The 27,005-nt window shown below is 43.5% G+C and overlaps 3 protein-coding genes, 1 long non-coding RNA gene and 2 other non-coding genes across 6 annotated transcripts; 5 read left to right on the top strand and 1 right to left on the bottom strand.

Moving 5' to 3' along the window:
* The first annotated feature begins 6,274 nt into the window (after positions 1-6,274).
* On the top strand, positions 6,275-7,124 carry H1-4 (H1.4 linker histone, cluster member). The gene has a single exon (XM_004621890.3). It carries the CDS (start codon positions 6,331-6,333, stop codon positions 6,988-6,990), a length of 660 nt encoding a protein of 219 aa, XP_004621947.1. The 5' UTR covers positions 6,275-6,330; the 3' UTR covers positions 6,991-7,124.
* A 573-nt stretch (positions 7,125-7,697) lies between these two features.
* LOC101536996 (histone H2B type 1-M) lies at positions 7,698-8,367 on the top strand. Its single transcript, XM_004621891.2, has one exon. It carries the CDS (start codon positions 7,845-7,847, stop codon positions 8,223-8,225), a length of 381 nt encoding a protein of 126 aa, XP_004621948.1. The 5' UTR covers positions 7,698-7,844; the 3' UTR covers positions 8,226-8,367.
* A 1,249-nt stretch (positions 8,368-9,616) lies between these two features.
* Positions 9,617-9,813, top strand: LOC129402702 (U2 spliceosomal RNA). Its single transcript, XR_008628777.1, has one exon. It is a non-coding gene; the product is annotated as a U2 spliceosomal RNA (small nuclear RNA).
* A 1,766-nt stretch (positions 9,814-11,579) lies between these two features.
* Positions 11,580-11,641, top strand: LOC129402937 (U7 small nuclear RNA). Its single transcript, XR_008628951.1, has one exon. It is a non-coding gene; the product is annotated as a U7 small nuclear RNA (small nuclear RNA).
* Positions 11,642-20,371: 8,730 nt separating this feature from the next.
* LOC129402134 (uncharacterized) lies at positions 20,372-24,746 on the bottom strand. The gene is made up of 3 exons (XR_008628560.1): positions 24,290-24,746; positions 23,162-23,248; positions 20,372-21,044 (listed from the first exon to the last, which is right to left on the bottom strand). It is a non-coding gene; the product is annotated as an uncharacterized LOC129402134 (long non-coding RNA).
* Positions 24,747-24,993: 247 nt separating this feature from the next.
* Positions 24,994-25,661, top strand: LOC129402130 (histone H2B type 2-F). The gene has a single exon (XM_055127278.1). It carries the CDS (start codon positions 24,994-24,996, stop codon positions 25,372-25,374), a length of 381 nt encoding a protein of 126 aa, XP_054983253.1. The 3' UTR covers positions 25,375-25,661.
* The last annotated feature ends 1,344 nt before the right edge of the window (positions 25,662-27,005 follow it).

Here is a 27,005-nt window from a genome sequence, read left to right as displayed (position 1 = left end):
TTGTTTGCTTTTGGGTCACACCTGGCGATGCACAGGGGTTACTCCTGGCTCTTCACTCAGGAATTACTCCTGGCGGTGCTCAGGGGACCATATGGGATGCTGGGATTTGAACCCGGGTCGGCCACGTGCAAGGCAAACACCCTACCCGCTATGCTATCACTCCAGCCCCTAAAAATCATCTCTTAAGCTGCCCAGTTTCTTTGTCTGAGGCCCGTTTTTGATGAAGTCACTTTAGTTGTATGTGGTTAGCCTTACTGAAATTAGATAAGAGAGGAGAAAAAAAGACAGCAGAGAAAATTGTGATGCCTCAAACATTTGTTCAATCAGTTAGGGCATGCACATACGAGTGCTTGTGAATATGACTATGATGTGAAATGTGTTTCCTAGCTAGATTACGAAGGATTTCCTCAATTAAAAAAAAATTCACAAGGTGTATGAGGCTCATAGGTGTGGAACACAAAGTCAAGTCCTAAATTCAATCCCTGAGATAAATTGCCATGACCTCCCTACTAAAGCACCTTTGGATGTAGCCATATTGACCCCAGATTACTGACCAAGCATTGCTACGGGTGTCCCCTAATTTTTAAAAATTTTTGAAAATAAAATCTTCACATAGGTCTAGCTTATCCAGCTTGAAAGCATTAATGTGTAGGAAACAAACTAACCCAAAGCTCAGCTGTTTAAAACTACTGTTTTATTATGCCTAGACTCTGTGGATGAAAATAAAATCCTATGGAGCAGAGTAGAAATGACTTGTCTTTATCAATAATGTTTGGACCTTCAACTGATCTCTGTTCTACTAAAAACTCCTCTGCCATTTCTGGTTTTTTGGACTGGGTTGGTTTGGAATATGAGAGGGTTAACCAGAGTGACGAACATATTCTCTCCACAAGCAGTTTGGCTTCCTCATAGAAGGGGGACTCAGAATCATCCACATTTCTATGAGATTGCTCAAATATTCAAGTCTGAGAAAATAAGGTTCTGGAAAGTAAGGTAGACAGGGCACCATTTTAAAACCTGGAGTTGGACGTTGAAGGACCATCCTCCTTTCACATGAATTGGGAAAAACTATCTCAGCTCATCTTCATAGAAGTGGAAAAAAGGCCAAGTGGTAGGGTGGTAATTCGACTGGAAAATTGAATGTGGGTTAAGAGGAAATCATAATCATCGTCAGAAAATTAAATTTGCACATTTTCCATCTTGGGGGTTGTTCACATCTCAGCCTGAGACATGTACTTTCAGCGTTTTTCTCATAGGAGAAAACTGTGATCTCTTATGAGCATGTATCTCTCTCACTCTTGCCTCCTTTCTCCAGGAAAAAAAATATATATATGCTTCACTAAAATTAAAAGAAGCAAAAAAAAAAAAAAGGGAGGGCTGGAGTGATAGCACAGCGGGTAGGACGTTTGCCTTGCACGCAGCCGACCCAAGTTTGATTCCCAGCATCCCATATGGTCCCCCGAGCACCGCCAGTAGTAATTCCTGAGTGAAGAGCCAGGAGTAACCCCTGTGCATAGCTGGGTGTGACCCAAAAAGAAAAAAAAAATTAAAACGAAAAGAAAGAAAACTAAACTTGCTACATCATACAAGCAAAAGAATGCCTACAAGCAATAGACTGAATCAATACTCTGGCACATATATACCAATGATACTGCAAGGAAAACCCAGGATATTCCAACCAGAAATTTTTGTTTTGTTTTGCTTTGTTTTGTTTTGCTTTGATTTGTTTTGTTTTGAAACCACACCCAGATGTTCTCAGGGCTTACTCCAGTATCACTGCTCAGGGATCACTCTTGATAGATTCAGGGGAGCTATGGATTGCCAGGGATTGAGACCCAGGTTGTCATGTGCAAGGCAAGCACCCTACCCACTATATCATCTCTCCAGCCCACCAACCACAGGTTTAAATTTTGCATTAAATAAAAAGAATGCACTCTCTGCACTCTGCACTGTCGCCCCATTGTTCATCAATTTCCTTCATAAGGCACCAGTAATGTCTCCATTGTGAGACTTGTTGTTACTGTTTTTGGCATATCGAATACTCCACTACTCTCGGTAGCTTGCTGGGCTCTCTGAGAGGGAGAGAGGAATCAAACCTGGGTCGTCTGCGTGCAAGGCAAACGCCCTGCCCACTGTGCTATCGCTTGAGTTCATAAAATAACATAGAGCATAATCCCATTTTTAAAATTAAAGGTCATGAGACCAGACAGATAATACTATGATCAGGGCACTTATTTTTGCATGCAGCAGACCTGGTTTTGTTTCCTAGCACCCCATCTGGTCCCCTGAGCCTGCCAGGAGTGATCCCTGAACACAGAATCAGGGGTAAGCCCTGAGCACAGCCAGGTGTAACCCCCAAATTCAGGAAAAATATAAGATAAAATAAAGGCCACACATAGTGGTGCAGGGATACACCAAATAGTGGTCAGGGGCCGCCAAGATTAGAGTGATCCTTTTCAGAGAAGCTGTCCAGAAATTCTCTGAACTAAAAAACCACTATAGAGTGCCTGTTAAAATAGTCTGACAAGGAAACAAATCTGAGGAGTGTCAGACAGGTAGTCTTCAGGGTTCTCCAAATCTGCTCATAGAACCCATGAAATCTTTGGAGCTGGGTGTAGGAGGGGCTCATTTTTCGAGGGAAATAACTCCTCTTTGCCAAACTTCACCTTCAGCAAAGCGAATATAACATTACATTACATGGGGCTGGAGTGATATAGCACAGTGGGTAGGGCGTTTGCCTTGCACACGGCCGACCCGGGTTCGAATACCAGCATCCCATATGGTCCCCTGAGCACAGCCAGGGGAAATTCCTGAGTGCAGAGCCAGGAGTAACCCCTGTGCATCGCCAGGTGTGACCCAAAAAGCAAAAGGAAAAAAAAAAAAACATCACATTACAGTAAGGCTAGAATCAAGCCTTTGGAATGCAGAACTCTGGATAAAATCATTCAAGTTACCCTTCCCTTCCCATTTTCCTAGGGTTCACCTAGTTAGTTTTAGCACTGTTGTTATCAAATTCACAGAGTGCTTCCCTTATTCTAGACTCAGATATCCTTAGAGACTTTGAAAATGCTACAAATAGGAAATATTTTTCTTTGGAGCTTAGTACACTTCAATATTGCATGGCTACAAAAATGGAAGAAAATGCACATGGCAGAATCTAGTTGTATCAAGTTGCACCATGAGAAGTAGATTTATATGAAGCCACCCAACACACAAAAAGCTCTATAGGTCTTTGAAGTTATAGACATTTCCCTCTGATATTTTACGTTCTATCTTAGAAAATGAGCGACTTACTTCACAACATTTTGTGGTTGTCCAGACCTGTAGACTGAAAAAAACAGGTCTATTATGCGCTCAAGTTTTGAAGTCAGAGAACTGTGAATTGGAATCCTGGATGTACTTTTACCAATAATCCTAGGAGAATTCCTTAACTGAGGTAAGCACGTTTCCTCCTTCTTCCTGTGTAAAATAGGGATTCAATTGCTAGCAAGGATGTCTATATTAACTAAGAATGTGGGTGGCACATAGGAGAATAGGCAGTTAATGCAAAGGGCAATTTTAATCAATAATGATAAAATGGGATAAGAAGCATAGACATAGTAGGGGAATTTCAGAAGTCCACAAGCAGCCAAGTTCCAATTTACCCTACATGGTTGAAAAATAATAAGCAGAGGATCCTTATTGTTGCTCTCCTCCCTCCTTCTTGAGCCGACCCTAGGATCCAGCCTGCTATGAAACCACGGAAGTCAGAATTGGTTCTGTCCCTTCTGACCTCCAGGGACAGCGGAAGGGGCTTTCAGACTTGGTTAAGCTTCAGAGGAAGCCAAAGAATGTATTGAATATTCAGATTTCCATTGGAGTTCCTGGTTCCAAATCATCTGGAACAAGAGGAAAGATTGCACATTTAAAACCCAAGCACACACCCATACGCATATAAACACACTAGGTAGTTCTGAGAAACCCTGCGAAGGTGAATAGATCAGTAGGAAAGTGGAATTTTTCATTATGAAGGAGTGTCAAATATATGTTTGATTTAATAGTGGCCCTATCCTTTGTCTTCTTTAAGTCAACACAAGAATTTAATTTATATGAAAACATTCAGTATGGCATGAGGAAAGCATGTGTGACTTGAAAGATCACAGATATGAGACTCCTTTCCACTCAGAATTACTAAGAAATACCCAGAATAAACTGAAATATTGGAGAGAAAACCTCAAGGTGTTGTACAAATTGCAACCATTTAGGGGAGCACGTTTGTTGAACATTGAAAAGAAATATAACCATCTCACCATCTGAAGCCTGTAAAACCACTTTCTCTACTAGCCATCAATTAGTCTAGTTTGGAACCTCTCTCCTCCCTTCTTATTTTATTGCACAATAAATAACATTTTTATTTTTCACTAACCAAACTTAATTACATTGGAAAATATTCACACTTGAAAGCACAAGAACTATTGATATATCAATAACATCATCTTTAAAATTCAACACTCATTTTGAAACATTTCAATAATGTTATATTAAAGTTCTATATTTTATTTCAGCTGCAGAGTATCACTTAGGTGTCTCTATACTTTCATAGTGGGAAGCTTCAGAGCAATGACACTCAAAGCGGATGTGATGTTTCATGCTGTATTAGTATCGCCACTAGCATCACTTTAAAGCTCTAGCCAAAATTTTGTTTTTTTCTAAAGTTCATGGCTTGCAATTTTGTTTTGTTTTCCTTGGGGTGCCCTACGTCGGGGTGCTCAGGGCTTACTTCTGGCTCTGAGTTCAGAGAGCACTCCAAGTAGGGATGTGGGGACTTGATGTTGTGCCAGAGGTTGAAGCCAGGTTGGATGCCAGCGAGGTAAGCCCTGTACCTGCTGCACGACCTTTTCAGCCCTGGATTGCAATTTTTAATAACTTTTGATGAAGTCAATTCCATTCAGATCACTTTCCAGAAATAATTCCTATAGTTATTTTTTTCATTGCCAATAAGTACTGTTCCTGATCAGGCAGTTACCTGACAAGTACCCATTCTACTCAGAGATGGTGCAAACAAGTCTTCAGAGGGCGATAAGCAGTGACGGTCCCTAGAAATTCCCCTTCAGAGATGGAATTATAAACTGTCATTTGCTTTCATCTTAATGGAGCCCCGGGAACCCATGATCTGTGAGATTGAAACTGCATTTGGTTGTGGGCTAGTCATTCAGCAGTGATTCAGTGATAAAAGGATCTAGGTCTCTCTGGTAATAGAAGTAGAATAAGTTACAAATCCACACTTAGCATTTATTTGCCCTTATGTTCGATAACTGAATTTCAACTCTAACTAGTTTATTGCAATTTGCTCCTGAAGCCAGTAATCCCGACTCCTATATCGCAAAGGACTAAGCACGGTATCAATTTCTTCAAAGTGCACCTCCACTTCCAGGGGCTTTATTGCCATCACTCACGTGTTTTTAAAAAGCGAATTCTTTTCCATCTTTGTACCCTGCCTATATTTTGGAGTTTCCTTCCTTCCCAAATATCCTGAATCCAAAGTACCTAAACTCATGGAGTAGTTGTCCAGAGGAAGAGAAGCAACAGCCCCGCCCCCAACCCTTGGGAGCAAAAAGGAAAGGAAATATAATATAGAATTGCTTAAAAGTCCAGACGCAGCAAACAGAAATAAAACCATAGCTGCATAGGGTGATGTCCCAGGGGTCCAAAATTCACCCCCAAACTGGCAATAATTTGTTTGGCATTAAACTAAATCAGTTTGATGAACTCAAATGCCCTCGGCTCAATAGGCAGGACTCTCTGAGGAGCCTGTGTTACTTCCCTCACTTAAGTGAAGATTTATAATAAAAACCTCAATGCCAGTGGCGTGGGTCTTGGACATATAAGAAGCTAACCACTTGGAGAATCATACTCGCGAGGTCAGAAAACTCCACGGTTACAGATCAGTTTATAATTTACGAAGAAAATAGAAAGTTTTGTTTCTCCGAGTTGAAATTTGACGAGCACGGCGGGAAATATCGCCGGTTTTTCGCAGAAGCATCGCCGCTTTGCCCATCATTTGAGATCTGCGTGAAGCCCGAGGCTTCGGGGATCCTTTTGTGCGCAAAACCGGGCCGTTCGGCGTAGCGGATTTTGATATTTTTGGCATTTTTTGAGGTGTAACAAACACAACTCGGGATCCGAGAGGACACTCTGCGGCTGCCAGCGAGGCGGGCTGGACAGCGCACCAATCACGGCGCAGCTCCGCCCTATATAAACGGGCGGGCGCAGCGGCGCGGCCCGAGTCCCGGCCAGTGCCTCTGCTTCCGGCTCGACTTGCTCTGCCCGCGCCCGCCGCCCGCCTTCGACATGTCCGAGACTGCGCCCGCCGCGCCCGCCGCCCCGGCCCCCGCCGAGAAGACGCCCGTGAAGAAGAAGGCCCGCAAGTCTGCCGGCGCCGCCAAGCGCAAGGCGTCCGGGCCCCCGGTGTCCGAGCTCATCACCAAGGCGGTGGCCGCGTCCAAGGAGCGCAGCGGCGTGTCCCTGGCCGCGCTCAAGAAGGCGCTGGCGGCCGCCGGCTACGACGTGGAGAAGAACAACAGCCGCATCAAGCTGGGGCTCAAGAGCCTGGTGAGCAAGGGCACCCTGGTGCAGACCAAGGGCACCGGCGCCTCGGGCTCCTTCAAGCTCAACAAGAAGGCGGCCTCCGGCGACGCCAAGCCCAAGGCCAAGAAGGGGGGCGCCGCCAAGGCGAAGAAGCCCGCCGGCGCGGCCAAGAAGCCCAAGAAGGCCTCGGGCTCCGCCACCCCCAAGAAGAGTGCGAAGAGGACCCCAAAGAAGGCCAAGAAGCCGGCCGCGGCTGCGGGAGCCAAAAAGGCCAAGAGCCCGAAAAAGGCCAAAGCAGCCCGGCCCAAGAAGGCCCCCAAGAGCCCAGCCAAGGCCAAAGCGGTGAAACCCAAGGCGGCTAAGCCCAAGACCGCCAAGCCCAAGGCAGCCAAGCCAAAGAAGGCGGCGGCCAAGAAGAAATAGGAAGTTGCTTTGGCCAACTGCTTAGAAGCCCAACACAACCCAAAGGCTCTTTTCAGAGCCACCCACCGATCTCATGAAAAGAGCTGTTGCACTTGGGGGGCGTGGTTGGGAGGGAGACGCAAGCAAGGGGGGCGGCCTCCCAGGGCTGGGGAGGCGGGTCCGGGACAGGGCGGGGAGCGGGTTGCCGAGGGGCGCTTTGGTTACACGGGCGATACTGTGCGTAAAAATGAAAGTGCATACTCTAAACTTACTCTTGAAGGGCGTTTAGGCTTAATTAGTACCTCAAGGCATTTATATGTTCATATTTAATAAAGGCGGGATGGGACCATCTTAGGTGGGTTTTGGGTTCGCTTATAGGATTAAGGGAAAAGTTGATTTATGCGCACGAAGCTTACCAAAACTTCCTGCTGCTAGTTACTATATTTGTGGGCGTAAAATAAAACTTGTTCATCGTCCTCACAACCACTAGGTGTCCTCGGTGCGTGGCCTACAGGCAAAGCACGGAAAGCAGGCGGCGAGCAGGGAAGCGGCTCGGTCGGCTCCGAGCCGGCGCGCTCTTGGCATCCGCTGCTCTGCGGAGCGGCGAGTCTGCGTGCCCTGCACAATTTATAGTAGCGTTGGGGAGTTTACTCTGCGCCTTCTGATTGGGTCCAGCAACGTAACAAATTAGCCAATGAAAAGGTGGACCTGCAAGTGTTATTTACCATTCCCACTTGTGACGACACAGAAAAGTTAATCCAATCGTGAGTGAAATATTAGTCTCCGCATTTGAATACTGCGTCTATAAATAAACGTGGCCTGGCGCGCGTTGCTTACCTTCCCGGTCCCTAGCGATCCTTTCTTCCAGTGACATAATGCCCGAACCCACAAAATCGGCTCCCGCCCCGAAGAAGGGCTCCAAGAAGGCCGTGACCAAGGCGCAGAAGAAGGACGGCAAGAAGCGCAAGCGCAGCCGCAAGGAGAGCTACTCGGTGTACGTGTACAAGGTGCTCAAGCAGGTGCACCCCGACACGGGCATCTCGTCCAAGGCCATGGGCATCATGAACTCGTTCGTCAACGACATCTTCGAGCGCATCGCCGGCGAGGCGTCCCGCCTGGCGCACTACAACAAGCGCTCGACCATCACGTCGCGGGAGATCCAGACGGCCGTGCGCCTGCTGCTGCCCGGGGAGCTGGCCAAGCACGCCGTGTCCGAGGGCACCAAGGCCGTCACCAAGTACACCAGCTCCAAGTAAATCTCAAGTAAGCGTCTTCACATCTCAAACCAAAGGCTCTTTTCAGAGCCACGCATGCCTTCATCAAAGGAGCTATAATCCTTCCATTCACAGACTGCTCTCGGACTTCTCCCTGAATTTCAGAGTCACTCTTTGTACCATTCGCTCTGCGCAGGAAATACTTTTAAAATCACCTGTGCAGTAACAAGTTGCGCGTCCACTGGGCGGGTGCATTTCTAAAGATCCAACAATGGCTTGATTTCCAGGTTTGCAGTCTAGCTCTGGTTTCACAGGCACCCAAGGTAATTCATTCCAATTTGCTAGCGACCATTCACGTTAAAACAATGTTTCCCCCTTGGAATTTTGTTTTGTTTTTTCCTCTTTTTTAACAAGAAAAAATGTATTGATGCCCAAAAGGTTCTGCGGAAGTATTATCAAAGTTTCCTCTAGTTGGCTTGCTTTGCAAGTTGATCTAATTCCTGCCTGGTGCTCTGAGCAGCAAGTGAGGAGGAAAGCAGAGGGACTAGAAGCAATTTCAGCCTTCAACACCCCCTTGCCCCTGTATATTGGCTCCCGCTCAAATACTACTTAACTTAGACTTGGCAGAATTCTGCTTTAAAGTCTAAGTCATAAGAAGGAAGCCCTGGTCAAATGTCGAGTATATTCAAATATCAGTTTACAGAGAGTGTTTCATTGTTTATAATAGGAGTTGGCAAATAAAATCAACATTCTTTGCAACAATTCTGGTCATTGCTTTTATCATTTTTATTATGTTGCTTAAATCACAACTCAAGTCATATAAATGTAGCAGACATTGCTTTTTATTTTTCTACTTTCATACAAATGGTTTGGTACTACATAGTTTAAACTTGTCGAGCATGTGTGAATGAGCAGGGGTTACATGTCAGTGTATATGGTTTGCATTGTTGCTGTAGCTTCTTGTAACTTTATTCTCTAAGTTTTGGGTTGGGGGCATCAGATAAAATTATGTGCTTTTTTTTCTTTAACTTGTTGGAATGAAATACGTTGATGCGTTCTGCAATTCCTAGATCAGATCTTATTTTATCGTGTTGTATTTTTACATTAAATGATAGCTGGATACATATTACTATTACACAGAACTTTTTTCATCTTCATTCACATGTAAAAGCATCCTTTGGGACAGGGGAGATGACTCAAAGGACTGGCATAGATTCAGGAGGCCCAGAGTCCATCCCTAGCACCTTTCAGTGTCCCAACCACAATCAGAAACTGATTCCTGAGCACTGCCAGGTGTGGCCCAAAAAGCAAAATATCCTTTGACTTTGCAGATATTTGGGGGATTTTATTGTTGTTATAGCAATTTATTTCACTACAGCTGGCCAGAAAATTCCAGGTTGATTCATTTAAAATTTCATTTCTAAGACTAAAACATCGCTTCTCAGCCTTTTGGCTAAGATCAAGTGTAGTATGAGAAAGACTAAAACAGCAGTTAGTGTTAAGCCGTGGTGGGACTTGACATGAATGACTTCATTTTTACTCTGTGGTGTCTTTTTTTTTCTTTTTTGATTTTGGCGTTACACCAGGTGGTGCCCAGGGCTTACTCCTAGCTCTGTGCTCAGGAATCACTCTTGGCAGTGCTCGGGGGCCCATATGTAGTGCCACAGATCAAACCCAGGTCCCCCGCACACAAAGCAAATGACCCGCTCATTGTATTATCACTCCGGCCCCCAACCTGGCATTTCTTTTTCAAACAACTTTATCAGATTTTGTAAGATTATGGGAACTTCAAATTTCATTTGTGAGATTCATTCTCAATTATCTATTGTTGTGAAATTAAGTATGCCAAAGTTGAAGCGTTTAAATCAATGACCATTTATTATGCCATTTCACTTTTGTGTGTCAGGAATGTACTAGTGATTTAATTGATTAGTAACGACTCCAGTTCTCTCATCCAGTTAAACTTGTAGGGGACACAGAGGAAAACTGCCGAACTCCTCTAGATTCTTCAAGGTCTAATCAAGCAAATAAATTGACAACTGAAAGAACAGTAGAAGAAAAGTAAAAATAAATGACATACATATGGAGACTTTGCCTGACTGTAAATTCTAGAGGAAATGGTACAAAATAAGAATGGTATAAAAACCAGGGTCATCAAAAAGAGAGGAAGAGGTATTAGACGATAAAGAAAAGATGGATTTACTTAATCTTTTGTTTTTTTCTGCTACATGGATGGAGCTGGAGAGTATCATGCTCAGTGAAGTCATAGGGAGAGGAACAGACACAAAATCATCTCTCTCATTTTGGGGATATAAAGAAACACAGTGAGGAATAACACATGCCCAAAGGTAATAGCACTGGTCTTCAGTAGAAAGCTAGGGTTGAGAGATTGTTGGGGGAATAGGTTGGGTAAGGGGATATTATAACAGTGATAGGGAGACAGGTCACTATGGAGAAGGAAGGGATGCCAAAAAAGTGATGTGCACATATTGTGAATAACAGCTTTGTAGACCACAGTGCATAGAAGAAAAATAGAATCGCCTGCCATACAGGTTTGGAGATGGGAGGGAAACTGGGGACATTGGTGGAGGGAAGTGAACACTGGTAAAGGGACTGGTTTGAGAACATTGTACACCTGAAACTTAATCATGAATAATGTTGTAACTTTGAAATACATGGTGAATTAATAACTTTTTTTTTTTTTTTTTTTTTTTTTTGCTTTTTGGGTCACACCTGGCAATGCACAGGGGCTACTCCTGGCTCTGCACTCAGGAATCACCCCTGGCCGTGCTCAGGGGACCATATGGGATGCTGGGATTTGAACCCGGGTCGGTCGGCCGCGTGCAAGGCAGACGCCCTACCCGCTGTGCTATCTCTCCAGCCCCCAACTTTTTAAAAATATATAAATATGGTGTTACATGTAGTGAGACTATATTGGCTTTTACCACAAGGTAAGTAGCTTTTTCTGCTCTTGCCTGTATACTAACTCTAAGCGAAAAACAAAAGAAACTGTACTGAGCACCCACTAAATATCTCAAAAAAAGATATTCTCCAAACACCTTGCAGAGAGTACCCCCAAAAACCATTGGGTGTGACTCCATTTCCCCAAAAGAGACATCCATCCTTTCACAACTCATTTAAGGGTGGAGTTTTCATGAATTAAAAAGTCCATTATGTATATTTAATTATTTAGTGCTAAACTTCCACAGAAACTAGAACTGTCTCTGAACTTGAAAATTTGTCCCATGTGTCTTCCTGTATGTTCATGTGCCACTAAAAAATGTAAAATCCCTTTTTAAAATGAAACTTATCTGCAAAGAGGAAAAAAAAAAAAGATGGCTTTATGCAGCAGGACCTTCCCTTTAGATGTTTGTGTTGCCTTCAATTGTGTTTGTCCAGTATTACAGCTCCCTTAGAATTTGTCTAGCAGGTTTTCCAGTTGCTACCAGAAAGCTCCCTCACACCTCCTCAAAAAAAAAAAAAATTGTGTTTGTCCAATAAAGAGGGTCTGTCTGATACTTTATCTAAGTTACTTTCATTCTTTAAGTTGCTCTCAGATCCACAGCACCTGGTTTGACTTTAACTTCGCATGTCAAGGTATGCCACATACTGGAAAAGGCCTTTGGAATCTTAGGGGCGTCATCAGAAAAAGCCTATCTGAACATTTTTTTTGGAGAGGCCAACCTAGCAAAACCGTGCACAGCACATGCTGCAGTTCTGTGAAGACTTGAGTTCATCCGAACCTCAGACAAGTTCCTGTTGGTAGTTTGCAGAACCTAACTCAATTCCTAACCATGTAGATCTCTCCAGCAGACTAACTGTATTTCCAAACATGACTATTGTCAGTCAGCAAGAAAGAGAAACTATAAAAAGAAAGCGTGGGAGAAATTAGCCATCATGTCTTTTGTGACCAAATTTGAACCTTTATGAACCATATGTCATCACATCTGCTACTTTATTCATTTGAAGCAATTCATTTAGCACTACTTTATATTCAGGAGGGAAAGCAGACTTCACCTTTGATTAAAAAAGAAGAAGAAGAAGAAAAAAAATCTTTGGACATTTTAAAGAAATGTCTTTCTAATGCTTTTAATATTTTGGGTTTACAATGTATTTAATGCGTAGATAAACATCAGATAAAATCAGGATCTTCAGAGTCGGCTTTAAAGGAGAGCACTTGCCTTGCAAGTGTGAAGCCTTGGTTTGATCCTTGGCAAGCTACCCCCATCCTCCCACCCCCTCAAAAATAAGATTAAATGAAAATTAGAAGCCAGTCACCTCGACTTAATACCTTTATAACTAATAGGTCTTTAAGAACTCCTGACACTTGGGCTATAACTAACCAGTCTCCACAATGACAATTAACCCAGAGATCAATCTTGAGATTGTAAAGAATAATACAGTGTCTCTGCAATTAAAAATACCTTTCCCCAGCAATACTTTGAAAGCTATTCAATAATATTAATTAAGTTGAGAAAACCTGAATTATTATCTGAAAAGCAAATCACTATCATGTTGGCCTGTCCAACTGCTAGGTTTTGCTTTTTCAAATAAAATTAAGTAAAAGAGAAATTAAATACAACAAAAGCTGTAAATCCCAGAAAATACTGTGGCACATGAAAGTTTTTGTTTTTTGGTTTTTTTTGGGGGGGTCACACCCGGCGATGCACACTCCTGGCTCATGCACTCAGGAATAACTTCTGGCGGTGTTCGGAGGACCATATGGGATGCTGGGAATAGAACCCGGGTCGGCCACGTGCAAGGCAAACACTCTACTCGCTGTGCTATCGCTCCAGCCCGCACATGAAAGTTTTAAGAACCAAGGATAAAACTTAATACTGAGATTAAAAATCAGGCAAGCAGAGAAGAACAATAGTGCCCAGGTTCAATCCCTGGCATCCCATATGGTCCCCTGAGCATCACCAGGAGTAATTTCTGAGTTCAGAGCCAGGAGTAACCCTTGAGCACTGACGATTGTGGCCCCAAAAACAAAACAAATAAACAAAATTAGGCAAGCATTAAAGTTAATCTAATAATTTAAAATATAGCATTTAAGTTTGATGAAGAAATAATGATACATATTTAATGCATAAGGCTCATGTACAGAGTAAGAGTTAATTGAGAGAATTAAAAGAAAAATGTAAACAGAATAATTTAGTATTAAAGTCTTATAAAGCTACTCTTTTGTTCTTGTTTGTCTTTTGAGCTATACCAGGTGGTCCTGGGGTAAGATAGGTGAGTATTCTTGACTGGGATCTGTTAAACCCAGGCCTCTATACACAGAGCCTACACTCTAGCCCTCTGCGCTCTCTCCCCAGTTCCTAAAGAGACTCTTGCAATGTGGTTAAAGCCTCTATCTAATAAATTGTACCATTCCTGCAGTTCAAAGTTTTATAAATCATCAAATTATTTAAGAGCTAGCTATTGACTACCCTTGGACTAGGTATTAGTATGGGCACTGGAGCTACAGAGATTGATTGTCTTTCTGAAATCTACAGTGTGACAGACTGTAAATGAATATTTTCACTAAGATCTTAAAAAAAAGATTACCATCCTTTTGAAATGTATAGGCAGATAGACTTGGATTCCTGTGAGGACAATCAAGTTTATTAAAGTGAGGCAAAAGGGGCTGGAGCGATAGCACAGCGGGTAGGGCTTTTGCCTTGCACTCGGCTGATCCGGGTTCGATTCCCAGCGTCCCATATGGTCCCCTAAGCACCTCCAGGGGTAATTCCTGAGTGCAGAGCCAGGAATAACCCCTGTGCATAACCGGGTGTGACCCAAAAAACTAAATAAATAAATAAAGGAGCATGCTTTAAAGTGAGGCAAAAATATTCATCTCACTTTAAGTAATGAAAGAAATTATTGGTTTTTTGTTGTTTTGTGTGTGTGTGTGTGTTTTTTTTGGTTGTTTTTTTTTTTTTTTTTGCTTTTGGGTCACACCTGGCGATGCACAGGGGTTACTCCTGGCTCTGCACTCAGAAATTACTCCTGGTGGTGTTCAGGGGACCCTATGGAATGCTGGGAATCGAACCCGGATCGACCTCGTGCAAGGCAAATGCCCTACCTGCTGTGTTATTGCTCCAGCCCGAAATGATGTATTATTATCAATACTACATAATTAAGAAAAAATTCCTAAATCACCTTTGACATCATATATTTATTGACAGCAATAACATAGTTCAACAGGAGCCTCCTAAAAGAAACACTAGAAGATTCACTAGAAGTGATCTTATCACGCGTGCATATATAATAGCAAAAGGGTACAGATTAAACTCAGTGGAAAATAAACGTCAAGAAATCACCAATGGAAAAGACTCATGGAGTTAAGTCTTGAGTGATTCCAACGTGGACCTTTTAGTAGTCCTTTACCAATAATACCAAGGGGAGTGTCAACACCTCCCTACAGAGTTGTGTGGCAACACAACTTATTGTCAGCTAGGAAACTCACCCAATTTTTGGAGTCCAGACCTGAATTGGACTTTATCAAAAAGACATGAACGCCTGCATAGCAGATCTGAGTCTCCAGCTCTCAGAGATTAGTACTGACACTTGTGGCATGAAGTCCACAACCTAGACTATCTGAGGCCGCCCAAGGGCTCCTGGGAAAAATCTAATCATACAAGGCATCCCAAGGACATACTTGAGAGTGCCTCCCAGAAAGGGCGAAGGCCACCGGTCTCCTAGGGTAAGGTTAATTCTACACTTTACACATTATAAGATCAACTTGATTTTTAAGTCTAAAGTTGGATATGCGTCATTGAGTGTAACTAGAGTTCAACAAACATTTTGGGTTCTTTTTTTTTATGGTTCTGTCATATAGTTTAGATTATTTTTTCTTTTTGGGTCACACCCAGCGATGCTCAGGGGTTACTCCTGGCTTTGCACTCGGGAATTACTCCTGGCGGTGCTTGGGGGACCATATGGGATGCCGGGGATCGAACCCGGGTCGGCCGCATGCAAGGCAAACACCCTACCCGCTGTGCTATCGCTCCGGCCCCTATAGTTTAGATTATTTAGATCAACCATGAATCTAGAAATTATAAGATTTCTTTTCAAAGCTTATTTTTGTACCTTATTCAGAGAAATACCCTTTAACTGACTATCTAGCCAGTCCGTACTTTTTACATTTTTAATTAATTCTTTCTTTTAATTTAGCAAACAGCAGATACACATCCAAGTGCTTTCCAATGATCAGTTCATCACTTCTGCAACATAGGTGTGCATACTTTACCTCAATTTGACCACGGGCTTATCAAGTCACCACATCCTTAAGGCCTCTATGTCAGACAGTAAACACTGTCAGAGCAAGTTCTGACTCCTACAGTTTAGCTTCTGGATCTCTGCTCTAAGCCATCACACTAAAACAGTTTGTTTGTTTTTTTTTTCTTTTTGCCTTAATAACATTGTGCAATCCAAATTACTGGAGTTGATTTTGTCATTGTTGTTGTTTCCCTTTAAAACCTTGCCTTTTGTAAAAGATAAAGCCAGACACATAAACTTTTATAATAGGGGGAAAGTCCAGCACAAACCAGACTCCACCTTGGATTTGTTCAGAGGTGACCTCGGCCCTAGTGGGAGAGGTGAAGAGGGAGGAGGCATGAACAGTGCAGGCTCTGTGGAATTAGAAAGAGAAAACTTAGAGTGGGAAGGAGGGGCCTTTGTGGAATTCACATGGTTTTATTAATTGTTACGTATGTGAGTTTATTGTCAAGAAGGAAAAAAAATAGGAACAATTGAATAGAAGAGAGGGACTTTATTAACATGGAAAAACTTAGGGCTGAAGGATGGTGGCATGCACTGGAGGACAGTTTCAAAGAGAAGGTCAGAGGGGGTCTGGTTTTATGCATAGCTAGAAACATTAGGATGTATTTTTGGGATTGGCAATGAAGAGGAAGGGGACCAGAGGCCAAGAGGGCTCCACTATAGTCTCCACTGGCTAGTACAGGCCGTCCCGGGGCCTGGGGACCCTATCAGTGCACAAGTGTTCTTTTGTTTGACTGTTTGGGGGCCACACCTGGCAGTGCTAAAGGATCAATCCTGACCATGCTTGGGGAACCATCTGAGCTACTAGAAATGTAACCCCACCTGGCTGTGTGCATGGCAACTGCCCTACTGCTGTACTAGCCTAGTATCATTCCAGCCTAGTGCAAAAGTGTTCTTGAAGTTCTGTTTTGGCCCAGAATCAATAAAAGGCAGTGAACGGCTTCTCTCAGAGAAGAGTCTTTCCTCTCTCCAAACTGCAAGCCTCAGGTAATCTGTTTTAGCTTTTACTAGCCCCACAGTTCTAAGTTTTCAGGGGGAAAGACATGGGGCAAAGATGCAAAATGTATTGAGAGTCTCAACCACACCATCCGTCCCTCCAGACTATAGGATATGGGTTAAGTGTTGGCTGAAATAGTAAGTTCTTTTGGCAGCCTCCAGTTTCTGGCAGCCTTCAAAGCAGGCAGGCAAGGCAAGCATTTGAAGACCGGATAAGGTCATCCAAGGGATACAGCCCTGCACTGTTCTAAACTAGGTTAGTGTTTGTTCTGGTCTTTCTAGGCCAAAGTTAAGGACTAGTGGTACAGAAGGTTGGGAAGATCTTGGCTGGATTTCGGTCCAAAGAATTTTTGTTGCTCGTAAAAGGTCCACAAGATTTCTGTTTTTCTCCCCAAACCAGCTCTTCTGTATCACACAAGTACCCCCACTTCTGCCCCTTACACCCCATCTTCCCACCCACAGGGAGCGGGGGAGGAATACTGTGTGGACTGCTCTACTCTAAAGCTAACTCACAGGCTTTGTGCGCTTTGTCAAAGATGGGAATCGAGGGCCAGAGCGATAGTAAAGCAGGTAGGGTGCTTGCCTTGCACACAGCCAATCTGGCTTGGATCCCCAGAGCCATATATGGTTTCCTGAGCCCCTGCCAAGAGTGATTCCTGAGCACAGAACCAGGAGTAAACCCTGAACACCACCAGGCATGTCCACCCTCCGCCCCTCCCCCAACACACATACAAACAAAATTGTAAATTGAGGCCCACAGTGTGAATTGAAATCAAAATCACAGAAACATTTTAACATATTTAACCTCACCCTAATCCCCCCAAATGCAGAAGCCAAGACTCAAACACACTGAAAAATTATACCTGAACATATGACTACTTCAGTATGACTACTTCACTGTCATCCCGTTGCTCATCGATTTGTTCGAGCGGGCACCAGTAACGTCTCTCATTGAGAGACTTATTGTTACTGTTTTTGGCATATCCAATACGCATGGGTAGCTTGCCAGGCTCTCCGAGAGGGGCGGAAGAATATATACCACAGCATTTTACTTGCTGTTAACTTTATAGATCTTCATATGAACATTATGTTGAGCTCTACTGTAGGATAACATAGCCTCAGTAGTTTAGTTTTATTGGGTTACTCCCGTTACAGTGCTCCTATTCCTCTTTGTTTATTTGTAGCTTCTTTCTTAGTGTTCTGTTGACTTGTAAATAATGTTTTTCTCTTCTCCTTGAGTCCTTTGCATAGTTTATTCAGAGCAAGTCCTTTTTGTATGGACACAGGAAGACTTAACAAATTTATGCTTTTGTAACCTGGGAGTCATTTGACTCTACATGATATTTTCCTCCAGGGCATCTGTTCTCTTGACCTAAGCCTCAGCTGCCCTTACTTCCTAGCACCCCCAAAGCATGGTCCCGACGTGGGACAAGAAGGACCCAGGGCAAGCGGTGAGTTGTGTGCTACCCTGGCATCGAGATGGGCCTGGCCAAAGTGCCTAATGCTTAACTATAAGAGCTTGATCATGGACAAATGCTGTCATGATCCAAACAGTGATACTAGATTTGGACCCTGCTAGGGTGAGGAATGATTAATCTGGCCTGAGTGCTGTGGTCTGAGCCTGTGGCAAGATGTTGCCAGGAGAGCTGCCTTGCAAGCCTCAATGTATCCCTTGCTATGTCCATATAAAAATAACTAGTATTGAGATGTTAATAAGTTCCTGGACTAAAGAAAAGAAAAAAACCTTAAGAGTGAGGAAGGGCTTTGGAGTGCCCTGCCCTCAGGAAGGGCTTTCTTATGTTGATTTGGCTACCTGGCTGGTTGTAGCCTAGAGGGCAAGGTGGGAGAGACAAGGAGGAGGAGAGAGAGAAGCCAGAGAGAGGCAGCAGTTGAGCAGTAGATCCAGAGAGAGGCCTGAGCTGGGAGTGCGGGAGATGAGAAAGTTTGAAGATTGAATAAACGGTAACTAATCAACAACTAGCTTGGTCCTCGTTCTTCCTTCGCCTGTCCTTGACCACCGGCTGTCCCGATCCAGTCCACACACTGCGGTTCCAGAGCACCGAACGCGGGTGGTGAGACAGAGCCGCCCGGAGAGCCCGCGAGTGCACTCGCCCCTCGGCGAGCTTTAGTTTTTTACACTCTACCATACCTTTTTTTTAAAGATTTTTATTTAAGTTTTACTAGAAATATCAATGAGATGTATAAATAATTAGATCTAATAAGAGCTTAAGTGGATTGGTGGCTATCTGGATACACTATATAAATTTCTAGCCTTTAATACATTGACCTATCCGAAACTGAAATAGGAAAAACAGACACCATTCACAACAGTACAACATACTATAATTCTGAGTCAAATTCATTTATTTTCTTGTTCTTATTCTAGCTACTTTTTTTGAATACATAATTTCACCTGATCTAATCCATCTTCAATTTCTGTATCTCTCTAGCGAACTTGGGCTCAAGATGTCTCACTTCTCAAGAGATTTATGTTTCTGTTAAGATATTAGGTGGCATCGTGAACTTGTATCACTGTAATTTCAGGAAGCTTTCTAGTGAGTCAATGGTTAAGTCCTTGTGGCAAATTACCTTACCTCTTCCAGACTGCTGTGAGAAAAATAGATTTTCTTTTGTTAGCTCTTTTTTACCATCATACAACTATTTAAAGAACTCTGGCCAGATTTTTTGTTTTGTTTTGTTGGGTTTTGGTGGGGAGCCATACTTGGAGACACTCAGGGCTTACTTTCACTTAGTGTTCAGGGAACCACATAATATATGTTTTAATGTGTACATAATATATCACATATACAATATAATATGTTGTTCTGTCTCTCCGGCCCCAATTGGCTGGAAATTTTTAACTAGAGCCTCAGTTTCTTCAGCTCTTCAGATGGACAACATCAGGGAGTGACTCAAAGGGCTGAAGCACATGCTTTATATGTGGGATGCCGGGGCTTGATCCCCAGCACTACAAGGTCCCCTGAGCACCTTCAGCAGCAGTCTCTGACAATGAGTAGCCCTGAGCACTGTTGAGCGTGATCCTTTTTAAAAAGGGACAATATCATTGTGTGTGGGCTGGAGCAATAGGACAGTGGGTAGGGCATTTGCCTTGCAAACGGGTTCGATTCCTCCAATCACTTTCAGAAAGCCCAGCAATCTACTGAGAGTATCCTGCCCGCACGGTAGAGCCTGTCAAGCTACCTGTGGCGTATTCAATATGCCTAAAACAATAATAATAAGTCTCACAGTGGAGATGTTACTGGTGCCCGCTCGAGCAAATCGATGAACAAAGGGAGGCCAGTGCTACAGTGCTATATATTATTATAATATATATGCTATATTCATATATATTAATATATGCAATATATACGCTCCCTGTGGCATATTTGATATGCCAAATACAGTAACAATAACAGGTCTCATTCCCTTGACCCTGAATGAGCTTCCAATTGTTGGGAAAGACAGTAAGGAGAGGCTGCTAAAATCTCAGGGCTGGGACGAATGGATATGTTACTGTGTGCCTGCTCGAGCAAATAAATGAACAATGGGATGACAGTGATAGATACAGTGATTATTGTAAGGTGCAATATTACATATAATATGCAAGGTAAGTGCCCTACTCAGTGTACTGTCTCTAGCCCCAATTGCTTTGTTTTTTCTTTTCAGGTCACACCCAGCGATGCTTGAGGGTTACTCCTGGTGGTGCTTGGGGGAACCCTATGAGATCCTGGGAATTAAACCCTGGTCAGCTGCATGCAAGGCAAACGCTCTACCCCCTGTACTATCACTCTGACCCTGGATTATCTTTAAGCGTCTAGAATTCACTTTACCAAAAGGCCAACATTAACTGACAAAGTTCAGTATCTTTTTTTTTTTTCTTTTTGGGTCACACCCAGCGATGCTCAGGGGTTACTCCTGGCTTTGCACTCAGGAATTACTCCTGGCGGTGCTTGGGGGACCATATGGGATGCCGGGGATGAACCCGGGTCGGCCGCGTGCAAGGCAAACGCCCTACCCGCTGTGCTATCGCTCCGGCCCCCAAAGTTCAGTATCTTGATAACAGGGAACCCAGTTTTATTTTACATAGTCACCTCCTTCAACCCCCACCAAATCACAGTTTTTAAACCCAAAGAGAATGCATATGAGAAAAATTCCAGATAAATCTACTTATTTAAATGTGTACTTAAGAAGGGAAAGAAGATGAGGCTGGGTGATAAAACAGAGGGTAGGGCACTTACCTTGTATTCTGCTGATCCCCGGAATCCCATAGGTCACTGTGCACAGAGCCAGGAGTAAGCTCTGAGCATAGCTGGGTTTGGCCCCAAAATAACAACAAAAAGATGGGAAAGAAGAGGAGGAATTTGAAGGAAGTATGTACCTTCACATCCAGCCATTCACTTCTCCCTGCTGATGGACAGCAAAGAAACCAAAACTTCTGTAGCACAGTGTGATTCTCGGATTAGTTTCACCTGAGAATCTTATTTAAGAGGCAGAGTCTCATTTGTAGATCCAGGGTAGCGTCCAAGATTCTTCATTTCTCACATGTCCTTCGTGACTCACTGATGCTGATTCAAGGACCACCGTTTGAGTGCCCAGTCCCTAGAAGAAAGGGAGCTGATTAAATTGGTCATCAAGGGTTATCAAGCATCAATGGGAAACAAGACCAGACCTCCAGGCTGAAGGCCAGCAAAGGTGAGTCTGTATGAGACTGAAATGAAGAAAATGACCAGATATCTCAGAATAGGAGTTGTCTTACATGAATGATGTGGATGGACAAAACAATAGTACAATAGGGAGAGTGCTTGCTTTGCCTATAGGTTCTGTTCCCCAGCACCCCATATGGTTCCAACAAGAGTGATGCCTGAATGCAGAGCCAGGATAGAGCCCTGGGAATCACAGGGTGTGGCCCAATAACAAACCAACAAGCAAACAAACAAACCAACCAAAAAAACAAACAAACCTTGGAATCACTCGAGGCAATGTCAGGGACCAAAACACAGAACATAATAACATTGAAGATTTACAGGAAGACACCAAGGATTTCTCTCTCTCTCTCTCTCTCTCTCTCTCTCTCTCTCTCTCTCTCTCTCTCTCTCTCTCTCTCTCTCCCGTCTTTCTCTCCCCTCTCTCCTCTCTCCTCTCTCTCATCTCTCTCTCCTCTCTCTCTTTCTCTCTCTCCTCTTTCCTCTCTCCTCTCTCCTCTCTGTCCTCTCTCTCTTTCTCTCTCTTTCTCTCTCTCCTCTCTCTCTCACTCTCTTCTCTCTCTCTCTCTCCTCTCTCTCTCTCTCTCTCTCTCTCTCTCTCTCTCTCTCTCTCTCTCTCTCTCTCTCTCTCTCTCTCTCTCTCTCTCTCTCTCTCTCTCTCTCAGATCTGCGCTCAGAAATGTTATGGGATGCTGGGGATCTAACCCCAGTCAGCTGCATTCAAGGCAAGTCTATCTGCTATATTATCTCTCCAGCCCAGGATCCTTTTCTCTTGACTTTGAAATTTTAAGAGATGGACACCAAGGTGTTGAAATCTCCTAGAGTCTGGTTTGCCTTCTGAAAAATAAGCAGCTTGGGAAGGACTATTAAAAAGCAAATTAAAAATAAACATACTCTTCAAGTGCCTTCGAGTGTAAAACACGGGATCTACTAACGAGGAAGTAGTTCATTATCCCAGTATACCCACTGCAAAGCTTGGATATTTCTCTAATGAGGAATTAGCTGAACAGCTAGAGAAATCTCACTTATTGAGAAATAGAATGGAAATAATTCTCTCCATCATACATCTCTCCAGTTGCATTTATGATAGTGATAATGATTCAAAACTTGAGAGTATAGAGAAGGAAAGGACCATCATATTTCTACAGGAGAACTCAACCTTGAGTGCTCTGGATCTGTTGATGTGTCTTCCCACGGACAATTTGAAGTGTATGTCTTCCTACACTGTCTGGAATCCAAATGCCTGACACCAAAAGAGGATTATGGAAGTTTCACCTTGCCCTCACCTGCCTCAAGAAAGCCCTTCTATCACCCACAGCTAGTAAATTTTTAAGTGCATTCCAGGTTAGTGCTATTTCAAAGATGGCATGGGAGAAACATGAGCACAAAAATGTATAAATCTGTAACTGTACCCTCACGTTGACTCACTAATTAAAAATAAACTATTAATTAAAAAAAAATGAACCAACCATATATGCAATTCTTAATTTTCTAATAGCCACATTTCTTTAAATTTTTTATTAGAAAATCACTGTGATGTACAGTTACAAACTTATGAACTTTTGTGTTTGCATTTCACTCATACAGTGATCACCCATCCCTCCACCAGTGCCCATTCTCCTCCACCAGTATTTCCAGTATCCCTCCACCACCCCCTCCCCATCCCCCACCACCCCACCCTGCCTCTGTGGCAGAGCATTCCCTTTTGTTCTCTCTCCTTTTGGGTGTTGTAGCCTGCAATAGAGGTACTGAGTTAACAGCCACATTTTTAATGTAAAAGAAAGGTGATTAATTTTGATATCAAATTTAATATGTGTATAATATAAGGCACCAGAGAAAATTTACTCTTACTCCTTTGGGTTAATCTTAGCTGGTAAAGTAATTTAACCTCCGATGATTAACGGAGAAAATAACAGATTTAACTACATGTGTTATGTGAATTTCCATCAGCACCACCAGCTCAGTTAGACCAAGTATACCCCAGTTTTTCTTCATATATTACTAATTAGATACCTTTGTTCAATTATTCATTCATCCTCAAGTAGCTACTAAATGTTGGGGATTTGACCAGGCCCATATTAAGAGGGTTCCAGTTCTGTTCTGAAAAAAAAAAAAAAGTATGAAATAATAAAACAGAGAAAACTGTATTATTTCACAAGAACTAGGAATCAACTGCTCTGGAAATTTTTCAGGAAGTGCCTGTTACTTTTGTCCTAGAGATAAGATGTGCTCAGTTATACCAGGAATGTGCAAGAAAAAGAAAATTTACAAGAGCACTTTTCATTTTGTATTGTGGTTCCATAGCCAGCAGTATGGCATCAGATCCTTGAACTCAGGGCCTCACACACATAAGGAATGTGCTGTACCACTTAAGCCACATCCTCTACCTCCACAGTGCTGATCTTAAAAATACCAAGAAGACACAACACAAGTTCTATTACAATCAATTAGGTAAGTCTGTTGCAGAAATTCCCACCAAAAGCCAGCAAAAAAACCCAAGCAACATGCCTTGAGAAGTGGGATTTGGGGGAAGACACTACGCCTCTAGAGCTCTATACTTTTCTTTAAAGTAAGAAAAAAAAAATAGTAATGCTTAATCAGATCCCTACCTGATTTACATAACTAAATAAGTATATATGTGGTTAAATTTTAAAATATATATTAATAGATAGAGACAGAGAGCGTGTCAGCTATGATTCCAAACATTGCCTTTCTGGTTAAATTGGGAGTAAGAAACAATTATTTTTAAAAGTCTTCACATTTCTAACACTATCTTGAAGATAAAGAGAGTAAACTATTTGGTGAAGCAAAAGCATAATAAATTTTGTATATCTATGGCAGCAGTAGTGCTGCCATAGATATACAGCACGGGGGTGGGAGTAGGGGGTGTGGGAGCAGGGAGTGATGGGAAAAGAAAAAGTCAAATTTAAGGAGGACCACACTCTTCAGAATTGAAAGATGGAAGGCAGGTTTCACAATGATGATGACGTTTTTTAAAACACTGTTATGCTCTATGCATTTCTTTGTATCTGCAGCAGTTACTTAAGAATTATTTCTGATCTTCCCTGAGGATGATGGTTTCACCCTTTCCAATATAAAGAACTGTAGCAATATTACCTAATAAAGTTTTTCCTTTCTTACCTCTCTTTTAGCGGGGTTGCTTTGCTTCCTCTTTGAGGTTTTAATCCTCCCTTATTTTCATGCTGCATTTTTCATTCTCTTCGGTGGGAACCAATTCTCTAAATTGTCTGAAAGACCTCGTTCTTCTCAGTTCTTGTTTTTTTTTCCCTCACACTGATAAAGAATCTACTTAATCAGAATCTAATTTTATGTTCAAATGTAAATATGAAAGGCTCTTTACATAGTTCTCGGAAATCGAAGACAAATCAGTCCAAGAGCTTTGTCTCTGGCAATTCAAATTACAAGAGAACATGGCTTCTAATGATTTGGAACCAACAATCTAATCATATTTATTGTAAAATCACCTGAACTAGCTATGAAATGGGTTGTCCCCATTTCGAGACACAGGAGCCACTCTAAGCATTTTTTTTATTATTATTAATCACCAAATGAACCTGATTTATTACAAAACACACCAAGCCCGTTATAAAACGGGCTAACAGGAGAGAAACCAGCCTGATTGTTGCAAACTGCTTTCGGCATTTGACCAATGGTAGAGAGGATCTCGGATGCTGTATTTTGCACGCTAACCAATCAGCTAAGAGAACAGGAAGCCAATCCGAGATCGCCATTCTAAGTCCTCATTTGCCTATCCTAGCCTACAAATAGGCAGTCCCCGCAGCCCAGCGGCCCATCTCGTCTTCTTTGCAGAGAAGGAAGCCAAGATGCCTGAGCCTGCGAAGTCCGCCCCGGCCCCGAAGAAGGGCTCCAAGAAGGCCGTGACGAAGGTGCAGAAGAAGGACGGCAAGAAGCGCAAGCGCAGCCGCAAGGAGAGCTACTCGGTGTACGTGTACAAGGTGCTGAAGCAGGTGCACCCCGACACGGGCATCTCGTCCAAGGCCATGGGCATCATGAACTCGTTCGTGAACGACATCTTCGAGCGCATCGCCGGCGAGGCGTCCCGCCTGGCGCACTACAACAAGCGCTCGACCATCACGTCGCGGGAGATCCAGACGGCCGTGCGCCTGCTGCTGCCCGGGGAGCTGGCCAAGCACGCCGTGTCCGAGGGCACCAAGGCCGTCACCAAGTACACCAGCTCCAAGTAAATCCTGCCTCCCACGGCTGGTAGTGAACCCAAAGGCTCTTTTCAGAGCCACTCATGCGTTCACACTAAGAGCTCGGCACCCGCTAAGCCTGGGTTTCTAAGCAGTGATCTCCCGGTGTTAAATGCCGTACTGGCGGGTTTAAGAATCGTTAATGTTTCTTCTTGCTTGGGCCCCTCTCCCTTCCCCACCACCCCCGTCTCCCGCAATTGGTCGGAGCCACTGTGTTTTGAAAATCTCCTTTCTGTAAACGGGTCTTAACTGACACCGATGGTCTGCTTCCCCTCCCCCCCACCCCCGCCACATTCTTAGGTTTGTTCGGATTTCTCGTCCCCTTTCGGCCTAAATCCTAGGTCTTAAACCCTTATGTTTTGCATATGCATTGAGGGGTTTTAATAAATTGATTCCTTTGTTTTTCTACATCGTCCCCGCGGGCATTTTCCATTGCAGGTTGTTTACCCGCTGCAGCGCTCCTTCTAGCGGCCAAGACTCCTTTTACTTTCGGTTTGGTGTTTTTTTTTTTTTTTCCCTAAACTTAACTGGAAAAAGGGTGTTTGTTTAAGATCCGTTCCAGAATATAACCGTGCACACTTCCCTCCCTGACTCATTCTACCTGCATGAAGAGCTCCCTGTGCCCCACTGTCTGGGCACGGTATGAACACATCTGCCACCTTTAATCTGTCTTCTCTCGCGCGCGCAAGTTTCCTTCCAAACCCAGTCGGTCCCTTCTCAGCTCCCCCAATGTCAGTTTAACAACTGGAGCAATCGTGGGGGAGATCAGAGGGTAGACAAGAGAAAACGTTGGAAGGAGACATTTCTTTGTTTATTTACAAAGCTGCTCAGGATTGAATTTCAGTAATGCAGTATTCCAACACGCATCAATTCTCCAGGATACATTTCCCAGCATCAATGTCCCAGGGTTCCCTCCAATCACTCCCTTCCCCCCACCCCTGCTTGTGCTCTCTCTCCCTCTGTCTCTCTCCCTCTGTCTCTCTCTCTCCCTCTCTCCCTCTCTCTCTCCCTCTCTCTCCCTCCCTCCCTCCCTCTCTCTCTCTCTCTCTCTCTCTCTCTGCCTCTCTGTCTCTCCCTCTCTCTCCCTCTCTCCCTCCCTCTCTCTCTCCCTCCCTCCCTCCCTCCCTCCCTCCCTCCACCCTCTCTCTCTCCCTCCCTCCCCCCCCCCTCTCTCTCCCCCCTGCTTTATGGTTTGCAATATTGATACTGAAAGGTTATCCAGAATATCCCTTACCTATTTTTAACCCTGAAGGAGCTACTTCTTGGAATGTTCTTTGGATAACACTGAAAGGTCTGGAAGTCTACGGTTGGTGAGGAACTGCCAAAGGGCCTAAATGCACAGGGGAAAAGCAATTTCTATCTCCCTACTTTCTGTGGAAACTGCAGGACTGAGCTAGTTTTGAAAGCTTCCTCCAGAATCTGGGTGAGGTTGAATTGGCAGCTCCACCCCAAATTCATGCAAGAAATGGCCTTACTGTTCTCTCCTAGCCAGCCTTCCCAGCCAGCCACGACACTCCTTGTTCTCTTTCAAAAAGATAAAATAAGCACAAAGAACAAGTAGTTCTTTTCAGGTTACCAAGCTGCATTTTGACTTTTTCTAATGACCTTGAGATAACACTGAA

Source organism: Sorex araneus, chromosome 2 (genome assembly GCF_027595985.1).
Source record: "Sorex araneus isolate mSorAra2 chromosome 2, mSorAra2.pri, whole genome shotgun sequence".
In the NCBI taxonomy this organism is placed as follows: domain Eukaryota; kingdom Metazoa; phylum Chordata; class Mammalia; order Eulipotyphla; family Soricidae; genus Sorex; species Sorex araneus.
Note: the sequence above shows the minus strand (reverse complement) of the source record. Positions and strands in the feature narration are given on the sequence as shown.

Bases quoted from the DNA above. Each gene is read 5' to 3' on its own strand.
- LOC129402130 (XM_055127278.1), top strand. From the start codon at position 24,994: ATGCCTGAGCCTGCGAAGTCCGCCCCGGCCCCGAAGAAGGGCTCCAAG.
- LOC101536996 (XM_004621891.2), top strand. From the start codon at position 7,845: ATGCCCGAACCCACAAAATCGGCTCCCGCCCCGAAGAAGGGCTCCAAG.
- H1-4 (XM_004621890.3), top strand. From the start codon at position 6,331: ATGTCCGAGACTGCGCCCGCCGCGCCCGCCGCCCCGGCCCCCGCCGAG.